The sequence below is a fragment of the Nyctibius grandis genome, chromosome 4 (assembly GCF_013368605.1).
Source record: "Nyctibius grandis isolate bNycGra1 chromosome 4, bNycGra1.pri, whole genome shotgun sequence".
NCBI classification, from domain to species: domain Eukaryota; kingdom Metazoa; phylum Chordata; class Aves; order Nyctibiiformes; family Nyctibiidae; genus Nyctibius; species Nyctibius grandis.
The window spans coordinates 59,435,745-59,454,917 of NC_090661.1; the positions used below are offsets into that span (position 1 = coordinate 59,435,745).

General features: G+C 37.4%; 1 protein-coding gene across 1 annotated transcript in view; it reads right to left on the bottom strand.

Moving 5' to 3' along the window:
- Positions 1 to 1,444: 1,444 nt before the first annotated feature.
- SETD3 (SET domain containing 3, actin N3(tau)-histidine methyltransferase) overlaps positions 1,445 to 19,173 on the bottom strand; it is a 62,467-nt gene continuing 44,738 nt past the window's right edge. The window contains exons 7-13 of the mRNA XM_068398715.1: positions 16,727 to 16,785; positions 14,712 to 14,826; positions 10,358 to 10,432; positions 7,243 to 7,409; positions 6,512 to 6,597; positions 4,615 to 4,775; positions 1,445 to 3,985 (exon numbers count right to left, since the gene is read on the bottom strand). Coding sequence (XP_068254816.1) covers positions 3,542 to 3,985; positions 4,615 to 4,775; positions 6,512 to 6,597; positions 7,243 to 7,409; positions 10,358 to 10,432; positions 14,712 to 14,826; positions 16,727 to 16,785 — 1,107 coding nt within the window. The 3' untranslated portion in view covers positions 1,445 to 3,541. The remainder of the gene's footprint in view (positions 3,986 to 4,614; positions 4,776 to 6,511; positions 6,598 to 7,242; positions 7,410 to 10,357; positions 10,433 to 14,711; positions 14,827 to 16,726; positions 16,786 to 19,173) is intronic.

Consider the following 19,173-nt stretch of genomic DNA (forward strand, 5'->3'; position numbering starts at 1 on the left):
GCACTTGAAGAAGGAAGCATGTTAGAAACTACTAAATATAAACAGTAATTATGTGAAAATCATGTGGTCATATCCGACTTCAACAAGGATCAGCTAAAAATCTTCTAGAGAAAACGGAATGACTGTTGCTTCATCAGATAAATTTGGCAGAGCAATGTTTTTTCTGAACGCTCTTGTTTGGCACAGAGTACGAGAAATAGCGAGGACTGACTTCCAATCCATAAAATCAGAAAAGAGCAGTGCATTTTGGGAGTATCTTTACTGTGTCAGACTGAAACACCTTCAAATTAAGTTTCATAATTACTTCACATGCTTTTCTATAAAATAAGGGTGATAGAAGTGGCAACAGCAGCAATTAAATACTGTTTCTAAACATGTGAACTAGAGAAGAACAGTTTGTGTAACCTAAATTTTCCACTGTAGCTTTGAAACATGCAAGTTTCATGACTCCACAATGATCATTCTTCTCTAAAGACAAATTAGCCTCAAGAATGCAGTTACTGTTGAGTTTCATCGATTTTCTGTACATACCACCTTTTAACAACGTCCAAAGGAAGGAATACTTATTTTAGCCAAGATGCTAAAACACAACTGATTTTAGCCAAGCTCCTAAACCATCTTACCTCCACAGCCAGAAGGCTCTCCGCTCTCATGCACTCATGACAGCACTTAAGCTAAGGCTGAGTTTATACACTTCACAAGCATTTTTTTCAGAGTAGAGGTTGTTGCTCAGTTTTGTGTATTTGACTATCAACAGGGCTATATGGACATTGTCTTGCAGTATAGAGCCAAAGAAGTTATAGGTCGTTAGGGAAAGGATTCATTGGTAGGTAGGTTCATGCAAAATTCAAAAGGACCTTTTTCCCTCCTCTTCTGTTTTTGGAGAACAGTCTGAGAAATCCAAGCAATGTCTTTCTTAGAGGAATACTTCAGATCACTAGCTAAACAGAAGCAAGATTTGGCATTTAGCCTGGGATTAATGCAAACAGCCTCTTAACCAAACATTATGAAGAAAGTTAACTTTAAAATGCTTTGAAAGGTCTGTTTTCATGACTGATGGTAATGAGGGCTCATAAGTGCCAATTTTTTTTTTGTTTCCACCTCAGTTTTCAAAAGCTTAAGTTTTAGGTTAGTGCTTCTGAGAAACCATTACACGCATAGAGGAAAAATGCAAATTACAAAATTAGATTACTATTTTTATTGTGTGCAATGTATTTTTCTAAATAATACTAACATAGGAAGAGTCAGAATTTGACCATGCACTTAATACACCACTTTCCCTTTCTCTTTACTAGAATTCCTCTTTTTTTTTTTTTTTTTTTTTGCCAGCTATTTCTCCTTTATCTGTATACCTGGATGGTTATTCCTCTCCCCACAGACCCCAAAACACAGAGCAGTTGGTAGCAGGTAGAGGTTTTGTTTGTATAATACGCTCACTAGGGAAGACATGGTAGAACTATATTTTATTCAAGAAAACCCACACATTCTGTCCTGTGGTGACCACAGGCTTTGCTAAGCCATAGATATCAGTAAATACTGGAACAAAATACAGTGTTATCAGATTGAATCAAAGCATTTAAATTCTGAATTACAGTTATAATTTTAAGGGAAGGCTAGTTTCAGAATTGCATCAGAGTATCTAGTACAATGTTGTGCAATGTAAGTGGCAGAAACAGAAATGGAATATCGGTCCTAATAAAAACCGAAATGTAATGACTTTTGTATGACATTTAAACTGTCAAGACAACAATTCATAACATTCTACCAAAGGCAGCATATAGTTACAAAAATACTGGTCCAGCATCTTGTTAGTGGTGAAGCAATATCCAAGGTGCAATGGCAACATGCCATTCTTAGTGAAATATTTTTTAAAAAACTATTTTTTCTATTTTTCCCACACTGATACTAGCTGAACACCAAAAATGCTATGACAACCCGAAAGAAAGTCACTACTTATCATGTGTACTGCAAAAATCTATGCAAAAACACATTTTCCAAGTTGCAGTATAAAAGAAGCAAAATCTAATAAAACTATGAATATGCCAAAAGATATTTTACTGCAACTGATCTTGGATAAGCAGGTTGCAACATCGTTGAGCTTTAGACAATTGTCCAAGCCTGTCCATTCTATCCATTATCTTGAACTTCAGGATACAAAGATAAAAAAGTCCTTAATATTGAGAACAGAATTAAATCACTTTATTCTCCTCTCCATTCACCCACAAAATAAAAATATTCTGCCTCCTCTCCTCTCAATACCCAGGTAATTTCAAAGTCAAACCTTGGAATTACTCTTGCTCTGATATTGCACTGTGCTAGGATTGTATTGTTTCCACCTAGAAATTAAAACATATAGTATGAGGGTCACCAAAACTGCTGGAGACAGCAGATCTGCTTAACTTGTGGAGGTATCCCAAGAAATGTGCATCAGATGGAGACGCAACCAAAATGGCAAAGCATACTGCAGACTTGGCTGTGGTCTGGACTCGGGCCAAAAATAGCCTGCCTGCCATTTCCTTCAAGAAAACAGCATCAATTAATATCTTAACCAAAAGATGAAGTTGAGTAAGATCAGGTAACCATGTCACAACATTTGATGTTACATCCAACAACACAGAAACGAAGGAGTAGCAGACAGGAATATTAATCATATTTTCCTTTTAATAATGGGTTAGTCAAAAATGTAGCTTTGAAAATCTCTAGCTAGTTGTGAAAACCTGAAGAAGCCGGAAAGTGACCTCACTTCGAGCAGTACAGTTTAAAGCTGTGGCTTGGCCTATCTGCTTTCAAACTCTCCAGTAGCACTGCCAACCTTGTAAATAAAAGGTACTGCCTGGAAATAAAAAGAAGTCAGCCTTTAAAAGTTGGTGAATGTTGTATTGTAGCAGTCTAACTCTGACTGAAGAAGAAAGATGAGATATTTCTATACAGTAAACAAAAGACAAAGTAAACTGAAATCTTCAGAGATCACTTTAAGTGTATACAATTTGGATTCTCATCAACATTTAAAACTACCAATCATAAGGTTGCCACCTTACCTTTTTCTGGACTGGCATACCTGATTTTAAACAGGTTTTCCTCCAGTCTCCCAAGTTTCTGATCCTCTTATCCAGTTTTCTGCTGTACTGCTCTCCCACCTTCATGCTGAATACCGAGTCAGTCCTGCCTTCTGCTTTTCTTGGCAGGAGGCAGAGCAAGCTTTTATTTTCGGTAGTCAGAGTGACAGAACAACAAAAGCAAAGCACAGCAGATAGAAGAGCTTAATTCTTCCCCAGGAAGAAAATACATTTGGTTCAACAAAGGGCTGCAAAATCTTCCAAAGGCACCTCTTTCCCCAGTTTTTGCCTGAAAGCAAGATGGCAATCTTAATTGAAAAGGGATGCTAAATCTTTTAAATAACTTAAAAATTCATTTTTGTATAAAGCAGCAAAAACATTTTTCTCTGCAGAAAGAGAAATGTTAACAAAGAAACACACCAACATAAATGCACTGTTCATAAACTTCAGCTAATTTAATTTCACAAGAAAGTAAAACTTTAGGACTATTCTTTAACCTCATCAGTACTTTCTGAAGAAGATTCTTTGGCATCTTCAGTCTTTCTGTTGCTTTTCTCTTTATTTAGATTTTCACTTTCTGATTTGGTCCCATTAAATAGCGAGTTTTCACCATTGACAAACCCATTCTCTGTGACTTCAGCATCAATAGTTTCATCAATCTTTAAGTCTCCTTGCTCTTCCACATCTTCTAGTTTTCTCAAGACAATAGGGAGTCTAGAATCTGCCACAGTGTTCTCCAGCAAGGCAATATTGCTCTCTTCATATTTAGGAAGCGGAGCTCCATCTGCCATTTGTTTGGTATAATACTCTCTGCTAGCAGCTGCACTCTTTACTGCTTTCTCCAAGATCTCTTTTTCACCCAAGCGCAATTTGATAGCCATTACCGCATGTGAAGTAAGGTCATGGGTCTCCAAGAAGGACTTATCATCCTGTTAGAAAAGAAAAAGCAAGTTTGTTAGTAACAACCAACACAATGAAAAAAAAACCCTCAACTCTTCTCTCTACGCGTTAACAATAAGAGACACTAGGTTCTTCAGGCTGAGCCAAATAGACATACGTGAATGAGGGGGTCTGCAGGGAGTCCCAGTGAAATTTATCAAGAATTCATAAAGAAGCCAAAAATTTATCCAAAGAGATCAGCCTGTATAACAAGCAAAGTCAGGAGACTTCACAAATATACGAAACATGTAGGTTCACTTATACACTCACAACAGTAGCACATTTCTTTGCAGTCCAGACAATGTAACTAATAGACAACAAGTTGAAACTGATTCCCCATTTTACTTGCAGAGAAAAAGCAAGTAGCCTCTATTTGGAGAATCAAAGAAAAAAATGCAATAACAAAATTACATTAACAAAATTTTCTTTTTTTGCAATCTTATTTGATTTTCCTTAGATAATGCAAATCTGTTTCTACACTTTAAAAAGTACAGAATGAATTATGTACTAACATTCAGATTAAAGTTTGTAAAGACAAGACTGGGGACAAAATATCTTTTTCTACAATCATAACACAAAACATTTCAGACATTTAAATTACATATAATGATAATTTTACCTCCACAGTTGTTTTATAGGTTTTCAAAAGAAGGGATGCTCTGGCTTCCAGGAATGTCCAAAGTTTAAGTTCATTGTCCCAGCTAATGGGAAACTCAGAGTTCCCCAGAGTGAAGATTTTGTCAATGGCATGCTCGCCTACCAAGTGTTCCTTCAGCTCCTCTGCAATAAGTATAAAACCAATCTGTTAAAAACAATCTCATCATTCACTTTATCAGATGAGAAACTGCAGAAAGATTTATTTTCAATAGTAAAGCTTTGAGCAGCTAACAAAAAAACCTCTCCTCAAATAAGAATTAACAGATATGCTGGTTATTTCTAGGATTTTCCTCAAAGAGGCAACTGGAAGTCTTGAGGTGAGCAGAAAACGGACCTTCTGCTCCACTCTGAAATAAAGATATTTTGTATATCGTAGTCTCTCATACATAGCGTAACTCTGTGACAGTGGGATGTAACGTTTTGTATAATACTTGATAAACAAAAGGGAGTAATTATTTAAAGAGCTCAGCGAACTTTTTGATAATAAAAGGAACCAGACAGAGAGCATGCAAATGGCAATGGAATTTTTCCTATTGTTTTGGTAATCTTTTTCAGTAGCAGAAGCTCCCTACAGTTGGTCAGAAAAGACATCCATCAAACAAACCTCACACAGAGTAGAAAATGTTTCATCAGCTCCTTGACATTATACAAATTTCATTAATCTTTTAATTACCAAATTTTACTCCTGCAAAGCAGCTATCACAAAATTCACAAAACACTTGCATGTAGTTTCTCAATAAACAAGTTTTCTTACACAGTATTTAAGACATATGAATAATCTCATCACAACCATGTATCAGAGTAATGCAATCAAAATGTTTACTAGCTGTATTTTCTTCTCTGAGCCAAAACTCACCCTTCATTGGCATTCTAAAATTTTATTTACCTGAATTTACTTCCCTGCAGTGGTCAGGCTGTTGGACCAGATGATTGTTGTAGGTCCCTTCCAACTGAACTATTCTATTCTAATTTCTTAATAAGTTCTAAAAGATGGAGGACAGGATGCAGTGAAGGCATGATACTAAATAAGGTAGGTTGTTTTTATTAAAGAAATAAAATAGAGTACATGCAAAAACTGAACTTCAGTATTCCTACTGGTATTAAAACCCACATCATCCACACAGCATCCCTACTGCAAGGGAATTCTCTCACTTGTCATGAAAAAACATCACAAATATAACCTCCAAAACTGCATCTAACCAGCAAGCAGCTATAACAAACATTTAATCAGAAGTTTCATATGCACAAATTAGGTGACTATTTACTAATTGTACACATATTTTCCCCACAAAACCTCCTAACATAAGAGAAACACTACAAAGACAGTTTGCAAATACGTAAGTTGTTTTTAGATTATGAATTACCAAAATATTGAAAATACTCAAATTTGAAATGTCTCCATATTTCTCCTACAGTATAGAATATTCCAATTCCATACCTACACGATTTTAGCAGTGATGGCTGATATCCTACAATTTTAAGCATGTAAACCCCTAGGTCTCACATGACCTTGTTCTGTGAACCATTTTCAAACTTAAGAACTAAAGATCAATCTCCAAAGCTCACTCATTCACAACAGCTGGGGAGGCTTAAAAAAAATTTAAAAATGCATCACCTCATGTTTTAGGAGTTCCAGAAAGGCCTATGTTACTGAAATATTCCCTCAGACAATATGGCCAAAGATTGGCTTTTTCACTAGCTTGTAGATCCCTTTTTAACCTCAACTCCTCAACTCTTCCGATCTTCTAGCTTAATGTTTTGTATAAATGTCTATCACATTCCTGCATTAAAAAATAAACAAACAAAAAAACAAACCCCAAAACAAACGTAAATTAGGTTCTCTTTATAAAACATCTTACCTTCACTCATACAAAACACTCGAAGGAAAGCCAAAAGCTGGGCAGAGATTGGAGGCTCAGTGGAGTGCAAGGCAAAAACACTAGAACTAATAAAAGAAACAATCAAACAGCAACAGTAAATGCAAGTTCTATTGTCATACCTTTGAACTTATTTCAACATAAAAGACCTTAAAGTATACAACAAATGCACTGTTACAAAAATAACTTTTAAAAAATTAGGTAATACTAGTTCAAACTGAAGAAAAGCCTCCCTAACCTGTATCTGAAAAGAACAATCATCTCTACAATTTTGCACTTACAATTATTTTTATACGGCTTTCATAATAAATTCATAAAAATGCAATGTTTCATGTCTGCTTCTCTTAGCAGTACCCTCTGGACTGAAAAGACTAAAGGAAAATGCCGTGGTTCACATACTGAGCATCACAGTATGTCTGCAAGGGATAAGAAAGAAAGAAAAACCACAGATTGCTTCAAATTAATCCTTGCTCTGTTTTTGTTAAAATGGTTATTAAAGCAAAGGCTTTTTTCCTTATATATGGTCCAAATTAGATGATAATATAGCTCAGAGAACTCCTGTAAATATTATTACAATAACTTTAATTTGCTATACAAACAGGAGAAATATTACACCTAAGAAAGCTATCATAGAACAGCTTTATATATGCTCTACTGGACACTATATACTTTGGCAATGCTTTAAAAAACCCATGGCATTGTGTTTTACTTACGTTGGGATACCAGCACGAGCTAAGACCTCTGCCTTCATAGCATACAGCCTGTCACTTTTACTCACGCCAAGCTTTATTTTCACTCTGTCATGTGAATTATTATCAAAGAAAAAACCACTGTGGATCACAAATTCAGCGTTTGACCGAGTGCCATAAAAAATGTAAATCTAGAAGGATGAAAAGAGAAGTGAAGGGACAGGAAAAAAAGCTTAAGATCAGCTCACAAAACTGACATAATTTGAAAGTTATTTCCTGAAAGAGTTACTATTCTGAGTACAAGGTATATTTGGTTGTATAAAGAAACACACTTTGTGTTCTGGTACTGATTCAAATGCTGTATATAGTGTGGCAATATACTTTAGAAGCAGATGTAAACATATCCATGTAACAGAGTCTTTGAAAGGAGATAAGAGGTTCTTAATCTATACTTTAAAGTAAAAATGCTTTGTTTTCTCACACTGTCATAAAGTATCAGTACATGGAAATAAGCTTTCAAAGATCCTATGCCTTTTAAAGACTAAAAAATCTGAGACAAGGAGGGTCCATGAAAATAAACTGGTTTGTGGGTCATTTCCCCTCCCCATATGTCCACCCAAAAGAGTAACCTACACTGCTGATGGATCAACTTTGCTTTTGTTTTAATGTTACCTTAAGGCATGGATATACCAAAGTATATCATACAGAGAGATCTGATCTGTGTTCAGCCAGTATTTATTTTTATGTTATACTCTGAACTCTTTATCTAAAGCAAATAGGTTACTTTAATTCATATTAAAAAAGAAGTTCCTAAAAATAACCTGGAAAGTGTGTTTAATTCAGGGCTAGGCTGTATGAAGAACATGGGACAAGAGGTCAAAGTAGCAATTGTCTTCTACATCAAGAGGATATTTTCCCCTTTTGTTTAATTGTCAATCAGAAAAAAAAGTTTCAACAGTTATAGAACTCCTTTCTTAACCTTAGGGTACAGCAATGCTCTGGATACCTGTAAGCTTCCACTCCTCTCTAGCTGACCGAGAAAGGCACAGTGTTCTCTTAAGGACTCAACAACACTAACGATGCCATTTACTTTCTTTGTTTTCCATTTTAGATTAGAACTATCTATCCTAAGCACTAAATACTAAGGCATTATATTAAATTATAGTAAACATTATAGTGTAACACACTTGTGTAATGAACAAGTGACCTGCCTAGGTATGTTAAGGCAGTGGTTAAGGAGAGAGTTGCTAACCCTCTCAGGTTTTAATCCTGTGATACATCTCATATTAAACTAAAGTCACGTATGATATGTAGGTTATACAGTGTGCTCTTACACTCTAAGACTGTTTTACAAAAAGGCCAATTAAACAGAACGAGAATTTGCTTTATTCAAGGCCAATGTTTTGATAGATTCTGTGGACTTCTGCTGCCTCACATTTTTAGTAGTAAAAGCAAGGACCATACATTCTTCCTGCTGAAACTGTAAGAAATAACATCTGCACAGTACATTAAGACTGAAGCATTATATCATTAAAGTGCTTTAATGATGTTGATAACAAAGTCTGCATAGAAGTTTTAAAAAATCTGATAAATAGCAGACAAAGTGAAACTACTAAAATAAAATCAAAATAGAGGAAGCCTCTATAACCGAAATGGAGAAAGCAGCCAGAACAGCTATATGACACATCCATTGCCAGCTGTGGAAAATTATAAATTGGATCACTTCTGGAAAAACTGTGGACTCCTTTTAACTCACCATACCAGTACTGGAAAAAACAGTCAATATTTGACTACCATAACAAATTCTAAGAGCAACACAAAAAATATACAATCACTGTAAACCCCAGCACAGCAATAAGGATAAATACACTTCTGGAAAGGCATAATTCAAAAATTTTTCAGGCACATCTTTGTTAAAAAGGGTAACTACATAAAAGAAAAATGAAAATCAAAATGTTATTAAGTGTAAGACTGGCAAAATAATACACTAAAGGTAGTAACTCAGAGACTGAGTTACAAAACATTTCAGGATGTTTCACAGACAGTCTTTTCCTGGCCATACTGACGACAGTTGCACAAGCAGTAGGAAAAACAGAGTGCTACTACACTTGAGGGCTCAGGCTGGCTTCTGACACAGCACAGGAACCCTCCTACCAGAGATTTCCTACACTCCTGGAACCACTGTCTTCAACGCATCACTAGTTTTAACACTCATTTTTGTTTCTTAGCAGTTCTGAACATGATACTGGATTCTGAACTGTTCCACACATCTTTGCAAGACTCACCCCTTGGTACTTTCTGTTTCAGGATGACAGGGTATGTACATGTGTGCACATCTGTGTGAAAGGCTGTGTGTAGAGGGGAGACTTAGATTAGATATTAGGAAGAAATTCTTTCCTGTGAGGGTGCTGAGACACTGGAACAGGCTGCCCAGAGAAGCTGTGGATGGACCCTCCCTGGCAGTGTTCAAGGCCAGGTTGGACAGGGCTTTGAGCAACCTGGGTTAGTGGAAAGGTGTCCCTGCCCATGGCGGGGGGGTTGGAATTAGATGATCTTTAAGGTCCCTTCCAACCAAACCATTCTGTGATTCTATGAAAGGGAGGGAGTATATTTTTCGGTCCTTTCTCATTTTCACTAAGCCTGGGAATGGCAACATGGGTAAAATGACTGGCAACTATACTGCATTTAACCTCTTGTTAAATGAAGACTAACAAGAAACATAAACGAACAACATGTTTAAGACTCTACAATCTGCTCTTGCAGACAAAGTGACACCTCAAATCTAAAATATATTTATCTTTGGTCCTTTGAATATGGCCTTTTATTAATTTTATCCAGAATACCAAACTCAGTGTCTGTGTATGTACCTTTACGAGTGATTAAATATTTAAACTAGTTCTCTAAAATATGAGAAATCAAAACTCTCCTGAAGTTGGGGTCTACCAAGTGATAGAAAATATTTTATTCTGAAAAATGTGCACTTGGTTTGGTAGTATTTTCACACAAAATTAGCTCAGTATAATAACATTCAAATGTAGCAGGGCTTAATCCACACCACTCTGCTATTAAAATTTTGTAGGGAGCTGCCAAGTGTCCACAAAACTTAAAGAACAATTATGTAGATAATTATTCACACTACCTGTTCTCCAGGCTTGAAATCTTGAAGTGCTACACATTCACACCGGTCATCTTCTAAATTGTAGCCTGTAGTGATCTATCCAAGAGTAACAAAAGCACCTTTAGCATTTTATATTTCTCTCACCCACTATTGACAAAATATTGTCCTATTGGAAATAGATACTAACAGTAGCAATTGCATACATTTCTTTCTCTGCACAAGTAATATAGCTGGTAGTAATTGTTTTACTATTCCTGAGCAATCTCTTTTTAAAAAAACCTCTGCATTAAAGAAATCTAAGGGAAGAAATAACTTACCTGAAGTGAACGGAAGGCTCTGAGGAAAGTACCCTCCGTACACCACAGACAGTCCCTTGCTAAAGCCGGCAGCTTGTTATAAAGTTTTCAGTGACTCCCATGAGGCCCAAGGGAGCAAGGCACTGACAGCTCTACATGCTGTGCTTTATCCTTCAACTGCCAGTGCATTTTTGATCTCTCAATGAAAAAGGATTAGCTAACTGTGGATCTTTAGGGGAAACAATCTTCAGAGAATTATAATTTACTTGCAAATAATCCCTTTATCTAAAGTTAAGTAATACTCTTAAAATGCTAAAAGGATTTTTTTTGAAGGTAGCAGGCAATGGAAGAGGATAAATTCTCTTAACAAAACTGTACTTTAATGAAAAAAAAAATTGCAAAACTGTAAATTGGTCACATTAACAAGTAAAGCTATCCTAAAAATGCTTTTTTAAAGTGACAAACAGCGTGTTCTTGAATAGCGTTACCAAAGATGCAGGCACAGATGCAGCCACAGGATGGACCTGGAACTGCTGAACAATCAGGAAGCAACTTTTATGGCAGGTATTCTGAATTCAGTACTGACAGAGCTAACAGGGAAAAACATGCTCTGGGCCTGGGGAAAAACCTAGAAGAAGCTGAAGATTCTCCCTCAGCCTTTGTAAATGAAAACATACTTGTTTGTAGGCTGACTTACATGCGAGTTGCAGTACACCCTGATTCCCACCTTGGATGTAGTTTGTCCAAAGACAGAACTTCATGGATTATTTTGAAAGCTTGGTTGATGGTTTGTATGTTAATAGTTTTACGCTGCTTGCATCGTCAAGCGTGCATTTGTCAGCCAAAACACTGCTTTCAAAGTGAGCACGTGGAACTTGGCTACAATGCAGCAAAGCCAAAATGGCAGCCACAAGCACGGGCAGCCTGGCCCTGCAGCTGCCATCACTTCAGGTCTATTAACGGGTTTGTGGCATGTCGAGATCAGAAGAGAACACGAGAGTCATGCAACACGGCCTACCGCAAAGCACAGGCTGTAGTACTTGGACACAGAAATACCTGTATGTTCACTATGCTGGACTGAACAATTTTTAAGTAACATCTCTCATTTAGAAGGTTATCTAACCCTGAATTGCAGGTTGCAAGTGCTAGAGGATTTACCTTCGCTATGACAAATGCACCTCCCAAGTTCAAGTACAGTCACCTTAAGAAAAATGGCAACTTCCATTCAAAAAAAGGGAAAAGAGCACTTGACCTGTCCTGAAATTTTCTTAGTCCATAAACTCAATGAAATACTTCTGAATGTTAAAACTCCATTCCAGTTTCTTGAAATGCCTGTGGAACAGAAGGCTTTCAAGGACTGGGGAAATTCCAGCATGTTAAGGGAAGGATTCTGTCAGTTTAAGCATGCTTCACTAGAGTACTGCTCATTTTTGGGATTGTTTTTTATTTCTGCCCTTTAAAAAAAAAAAAAAAGCCACACAAACCAGCAGTGCTTCTGAAAGGCTTTTCTATAAAGCATAATGGAGTGCTAGACTCTTATTTCCTCTTTCTTTTAATAGCAGTCATGTAAGAGAATTAACAGGGTGTTTGCTTCTCTTCCCACATGATAGCTGACAAATTGCATCCCTTCAGTTTTATTTCTGAAGCAGACTGATACATGAATTTCAAGTTGTGTATAAAGCATGAAATAGTCCACTCGGTCAGTGATTAAGGATGGACTCAGCCCAACAGGCAGAATGTAGCTTATTTAAAGCTCTGGCAGAACTGGTAATCAACCTCTGACTGTCAAAATACAATCCCACTAAAGAATAACAATGAGAAATGCATGAAGACAACCATTTTGATATAGTTCTTAGAGGCAGGTTGATCTAATTAATAGTGTCAGAAGCAAGAAAAAGCTGGCTGGACCTAGCTCCAGTTAAAACCCAAAGAGCATTTTATTATCTAGCTCATGGAAAGGGGCCCTGTGGAATAAAGCAAGAACAGGGATCTATAGTAGCTGATTGACTCAAGAAGTATTTCAGCACTGTGTTTGGAGTAGACTGGACAGGGACCCATACAATACCATCTTTTGTCTCCTACTTTCCTTCAATGAAGCGCAATTCCCTTCATGTATTTTAAAGCATGTGCTATGATTAGAGCAGAACCCACCCTCATCTCACTCTACAATAACATAAACTACAATACAGACAGCTTACAGTTATCTTAGCAGCTTACAGTTATCTTAGCAGTTTTTTTCCCTATTTCTAATAGTACAAGGAAACTAACACACAACAGAAATAGATTCAGTAGCTTTACTTAGCCCATTATCAATATTACAGTTGTCTATCCTTCCTAAATCTATAACCATCTAAACCAGTTTCTGTGGAAATATGAAACAAACGAGTAAAGTCTGTATATATATATATATATATATATATACACAAAATATTTAAGTTCAGTACCCCCCCACGCCTTTACGATACACTTCAGCATTAAAAAATGCTTCCAACCCTGATATACTACTGCATTAGCAGGTTTGGCTCCAGAGGCTGGCTCCATATCAAACCCGTTGTTAAAGAGCATAATAAAAATAAAAATTACTTTATCAATTTAAATGGAAGTTTGAATGATTAAAACAACATAACGAGCTGCTCTTTTAATATAGGCTACTTAATTTTTTCCCTCCCAGAACCTTAATTCTCTTCCTCTTTCCTCTAATCCCTACTTTGAAGGCATTCATTAAGAGCTGTCTAATGAATGCAGACAAGTCTCTGCAAAAGCACCTGAAAGAGATGCCCAGCAGGAAAAGGGTACAGGAAGTACTGATACTTGCAGCTAAGTTATATTACAAAAATATACATTTCTGAATTTTAAGCAATTTTCTTTACATTGGAGACTCTCATACAAGCTTTACTGCCAAATCAAAGTTATAAGGTTGCATAACAAATACTGAAAGGCAAGAATCACTGTTAAAGAACAACATGTAACCACCTTTTAATAGGGAAAAATAAATAAAAAACCCCAAACACTTGCAACTTTGTAGCCTAGCCTACCCTGCTGTATTTGATACAGTCATAGTAATAAATTAGCTAAATGTCAAGTGAAAACCAACTTGCTTTACAATTTGTTCATTTAAACATGGATTTTCTTATACCAACAATACTAATACATGCCCCTGTCCTAACACTCAGGTCAACTCTCCCACAAAAGAACTAGATTACTTGAATAGTATGGTCATATTCACTGCTTACTATAAATAATATTATCTACTGGAAACACAATATGAGGGTATGAATTTTGAAGCGTACATAGACTGGCTAAATAACATTGATGAAAACCCATAAGAGGGTGATTTATTTCCTCACTTCAACATTAACTAGCCTGTTAATGAAATTAAGACCTCATCTTCTGAACTAGCTCACGTAAGCCAAAATGTCAGCAGGTCTGACTTTCTATATACATACGTCACCTTTTAAATGTTTAATATGCCAGTAGTATTTTTGCATTTTGTTTCTTTGATGTAGTAACAGATGTACTGTTTTTGTTCAACTAGGCTTTGTTCTTGCTGCTGTCTCCATAACAAGGCTCTTTGGGCATGGTTAGGAGAGCAGTTAGTATTTCTTAGTTGCAAATTTCTAACCACTTTCCCTAGTGGTATCTACAAGAGGCAACCTCCATCATTGACTGCTTTCCTATTCTCAGAAGAAATCCATTCAGTATTGTGAATCTTTTTCAGCCCGTCAGAAACAAAACTCCGTATCAGAAGAACAGTCAAACTTGGCTGAAAAAAAAGGTATCATGTAACTGAAAACTTGTAAAGACACATTATACGTATATGAAACATAACTGTATGCAAGTATGCAATCACTTCTAAAGTTGTCTCTAGATGAAGAAAGTTCTCCCTGAAAAGCTATCGTGAGACATCTAAGAAACCGACATAACTTTCTTTCGGATATTAGGTTTTTAGGGTCACTTGGGAAGATAAAATACCTGTGTTAAGAAGCATAATGACAAGTATTACTAAACTGTTCTACAGGACTTGAAAGGCTTAACACTTAAGCCCTAAAGATTTTCAGCAACACTGAAGAAATCCTTACCAGTCCATTAGTATGATTACACATGTCCCATAAAGGTATTAGAGCCAATGTGACTCTGGAACCATCTTCTGTTGGAATCTGGTTCTGTCGTGTCATAACAGAGGAAACCGCCCATCTACAAAAATTAAAAACATTAGACGGTCAATGTTCAATACATCAATGCACAACTGGCTGTAGTCCAACCTGAAGCAATCATTTAGGCTGGGAGTTTCCAAACTTGCTTTTCTTAAAGATCACACTAACTCTAGTAACAGCAGAAGGCAATACCACTTGCAGGAGAAGCAGCAGCTCCTAGGCTTCCAAGACATGCACACAGACCAATTCCCAAATCAGGATTGCAATCCCACCCCTCTTCCGCACTCTTTGCAACAGAACCTTCATACCTTCCCCTGCCTCAACCGGGACCCACTCTCGCGTCACCTTCTGCTTCCCCAACCCTCCACTGCACACATACCTCTCACCACACATCCCAAACCCCTGGGGTCAGCTATTCCTGCAGGCTTCAGAGTAGTTCACAGCTGCGTCTCTCATCTACGTGCAGACGCTTGTAAGAGGCAGGAGGTATTTTACCCCCTCACTAGGGGGTAAAGCTTATGTACTGCATGAACTGGAAACCAGTGTCATCACCTGACACATGCATGATATTTTGGTAAGCGCTTCTCTTCAGTTTGTGAACTTTTGGCTTAGACCAGCACTGCTAAATTTTCTGCTTAACGGAATAAAGAGGAAAAAAAACCCCAATACTCCAAGCAGATATCCAGGCAAAAAGAATGAAGAAAGTATAACATAGTTTAGCACACAGACATCATTCAAAACCCTTCTAACTCAGGTTAAGCAAAGGAAATGCCAGCTTCCTATTCAAACTTAAGAAACTTCAGAAAATCTTAAGATTTCAGTATTTTCTAAAATTTCATTTTTATTTTATTTCAGACAAAAATGAATATTAAATGCCAGAGGGAAAAGAATAATCTTAGTTTCACTATGTTCTGACCTTAATACACGTATTTGTTGTGGTTTTTTTGAAGGGGGGGGAGGAAGAGGACCATCACGAGGAGAAGGTCAAAATAATTTTAACTCCTACTGTCTCCACTACTCACAAATATTTAATATACAGAATTAGACTTTCAGAACGATTTTTTCAGAAGTGCTAGAGATTGCTTAGAAAGATGATACTGTCAAATTGAAATATACTTAATTTCTAAAAAAGCAAATTAAAATTGTCAATAATTCTGATATACAAACACTGTTGGAAACATAATAGCAATAAGTTTCCTTTTAATTGTTGTACTTTATCTACAAAATTTTAGACCACTTTACACGTAAGCTGGCGTGTTCCTCTGTGACCCTATAAGTGAAGGAAGCATGCTTTGGAAATTCCACTTTCATAGACTTACACAGAAGTACAACTAGGCTAAAAAAATCCCTGTAAGACCTCATGAATGCCTTTTATTTATGCTATTTTAATTACTTAACAGAATTAAAGCTCTCATCTTAATTATTCTTATTTTTATCTTAATTATGTCACCCCCCTATAGCACCTCCAAGTGACACTCATGCTTCAGGTGTATGGCTTGACTTCCCCAGCTCTCCTGTTCAACAGCCACTGTAAATATTAGTTTTTACTACTGTGTGCTGGTAAAGCCTTTTATAAAAAAAAAAAAGCAAAAAAAAATATCCCCAAATGCAAAACCGAAACCTCCTGCAACATTAACTGAATTATTTTCTTAAGAAACAACAAATTACCTTACTAATCTCAGACTGTGTGTGCCAGTTGGTTAAATTAACTGCTCATAATGACTATTCCTTTGTAACTTAAAATCTGCATATTTATTTTACTTTCTTCTTCATTAAGAAAGTGTATTAGTATCAAACCCTACATTTAACATTTCAATAACAAGAGGAGGGCTTTCCCAGCAATGAAGCAGTTCCAGGGACCCAAGTTTCACTATACTGAAAAACAAAAACAAAACAAAACAAAAACAACAACAAAAAAAAGAATTAAAAGACAGACCAACCTGTAGTCATCATAAGTGAAAGAATCCTTTAAGGGCAGTTTGCTGGCATTAGGATGGGTCTGGGAAATGCAAGTTTCAGAAAAAGGTAAAAAGAGAAAGAAAAGAGAAATCAGAAATCAGTCAGCAGAATTTCATTATTTAGCTGCCTAAGAGATCCTAACAAGAGCCAAATGAAGCAGGAGGCGTCCAGCCGTGCTACAGAGGGATCATCATGCTATTATGCTCTCATACATCACTGTCAACTTAATTTGTTGTGCCCAGCAGCCGCCATAAATCTGTTTCTTCATATTTCAAGACTGGAACCCACAGACATCGTACAAAAATAAAAAATTTAAGGTGGACTGAGTATGTGAGGGTAAAACAAAACCCAGCTCGTGGTGCAGGGTGGGGGAAAGAAATCAGACAATAAGCACATATTAGGTTTCACCGACCTCCACATTTTTCCTTTTCTTTGGGATATCAGTAAGGTATTTCACTAATGCAAGTGAAAATTAGACATACAAGATTTTCAGTTCTTACTCGATACCTGTAAAGGTTTTATTCAGTACAAGACACAACTACACTTCCGAAATAAAGCAGATTGAAATATTTAAATAATTTTGGTGACAAACATTGATTAGATAGTACCTGCATTAAACCACCTACACATGCTCCCATCTAAAAGTGGAGTAATGTCATTTGAGAATGCATACATTATTAACAAGCACAATATTTAGATTTTAAAAAGGCTTCAGAAAGCTGTAATACCTGTTACTTTCTGATCAATTAACTTATTAAAACTTTCAAAAACACAGGTAGCTTTAAGCCCACACTCGCACACTTTCTTTAGAACTTTGTCCCAATTCACAAATGGAAAGCTGTAATAGCATTAATTTTAATCTTCAGGTTCAATTAGGTCTCAGAGATGAATTGAAGTAAATGATCAGATGGTTATTTCAAAAGATACAAATGCTTTTTTGCATAGCTCTGTCTTTGCGACACTCTTAATGCATGAAGCTCCATGTAGCATGCAGTTTTTTACTCTTGATGCATTAGCATCACAAGTGCACGGTAATTTATCATTTCTCACTGTAATGTACTTGCTGGCACTGTGTGCAGGACAGTAGGGGATGAGGTAAAAGTGTCTCAAACCGTAAATCAATTAGAAAACAAAAGCCTGTGCTCAGTGCACAATTTTAGGCAAATTATATATTACAAAAGACTGCCAATTGTGTGTTAGGTCCCAGGTGCCTGTTCTCCCTCAGCCCCTCCAGTTAACCCTTTGGATGGACCTTCTCTGAACCATGACAGGAGTTGACAATCTCAGTGACTGCTGTCCCTTCCCTCACTTTTTTTCTTTTTAAAGCACTCTACATTTCCACATGATTTGCATTCACATCGATGATACGGTCATTGCAGAATAAATTTCCTCGAGTTTAATTGCAGCAACGCATTTTTACGGAGTTACGGCTTCTCACGAAAACACTCAGTACAAAACCAGCGCCGAGACCCAAACCGAGCCGTGTCGGGAGGGTTCTTCGCTGCGGCAGAACAGTCCTGACACGATCCCAGAAACGAACGTCACCTTCAACTGGAAATAACAATTCTTAAAAATCAACACCACCCGACATTATTCCTTTACGACAATTTAATTTTGGCTTTTAGTGCTAGGATTATTAATCTATTTTACAGTAGCTTGATAAGCTAAGCGGGGAAAGTCAACACCGACAGTGAGACACATAAGCCCATCAGTTTCACTTTAGAAAAAAATATTATAACATTTTCATCTGTTACGTTACTGTCGCTTGTGAAAAGTCGGGATCTCACTCTGCACCTGAAGGTTTAAAGAAGGTATTTTACGTGAACAGGAGCCAGGATCCTCCAAAGCCCCGCGGACCCCGCGCCGCCCCCCGCAGCCTGCGCGTGCCGGCACTGCCACCTGCCGGCGGCCACGCCGCAGCCGCCCCCGCCGGAGCCGCCCGGGCCCGGCGCACCGCGCTAAAACGCAGCTCCTCCGGCCCGGCCCGGGAGTATTACCCCAACGTTCTGAAACCCTCGGTTAGGGGAACTTACCGCGAGCGTCAGCGAACGCTGCCTGCCTTCACACCCAGGGTCTGACAAGTCTACACCGGAGAAAGACCCCAGCTACGCAGATAACCCCTGTCCTGCCTCTCTGCCCCTTCCCACTCTCCTCCCTCTCCCCAACAAGAGGTTTCGACGGAATAATTTACTTTGCAAACAGCAATAATTACTATGGTCATAACGCACTAAAAGTAAAAAGGCATTACAGGGACTACAAAGGGCTTAACAGCGTGAAAGTTACTTTTACAGACTAAACACCGTACGTACGCACAGTCCCTACTCATGCTCTGTGCAGGGAGTGCCAGCCAACATGCTCAACCCTCACTTGGGGCAAATACTTATAGGAAGCAAGATATATACATGCTGCCATTGTCCTCTCCGTGAGA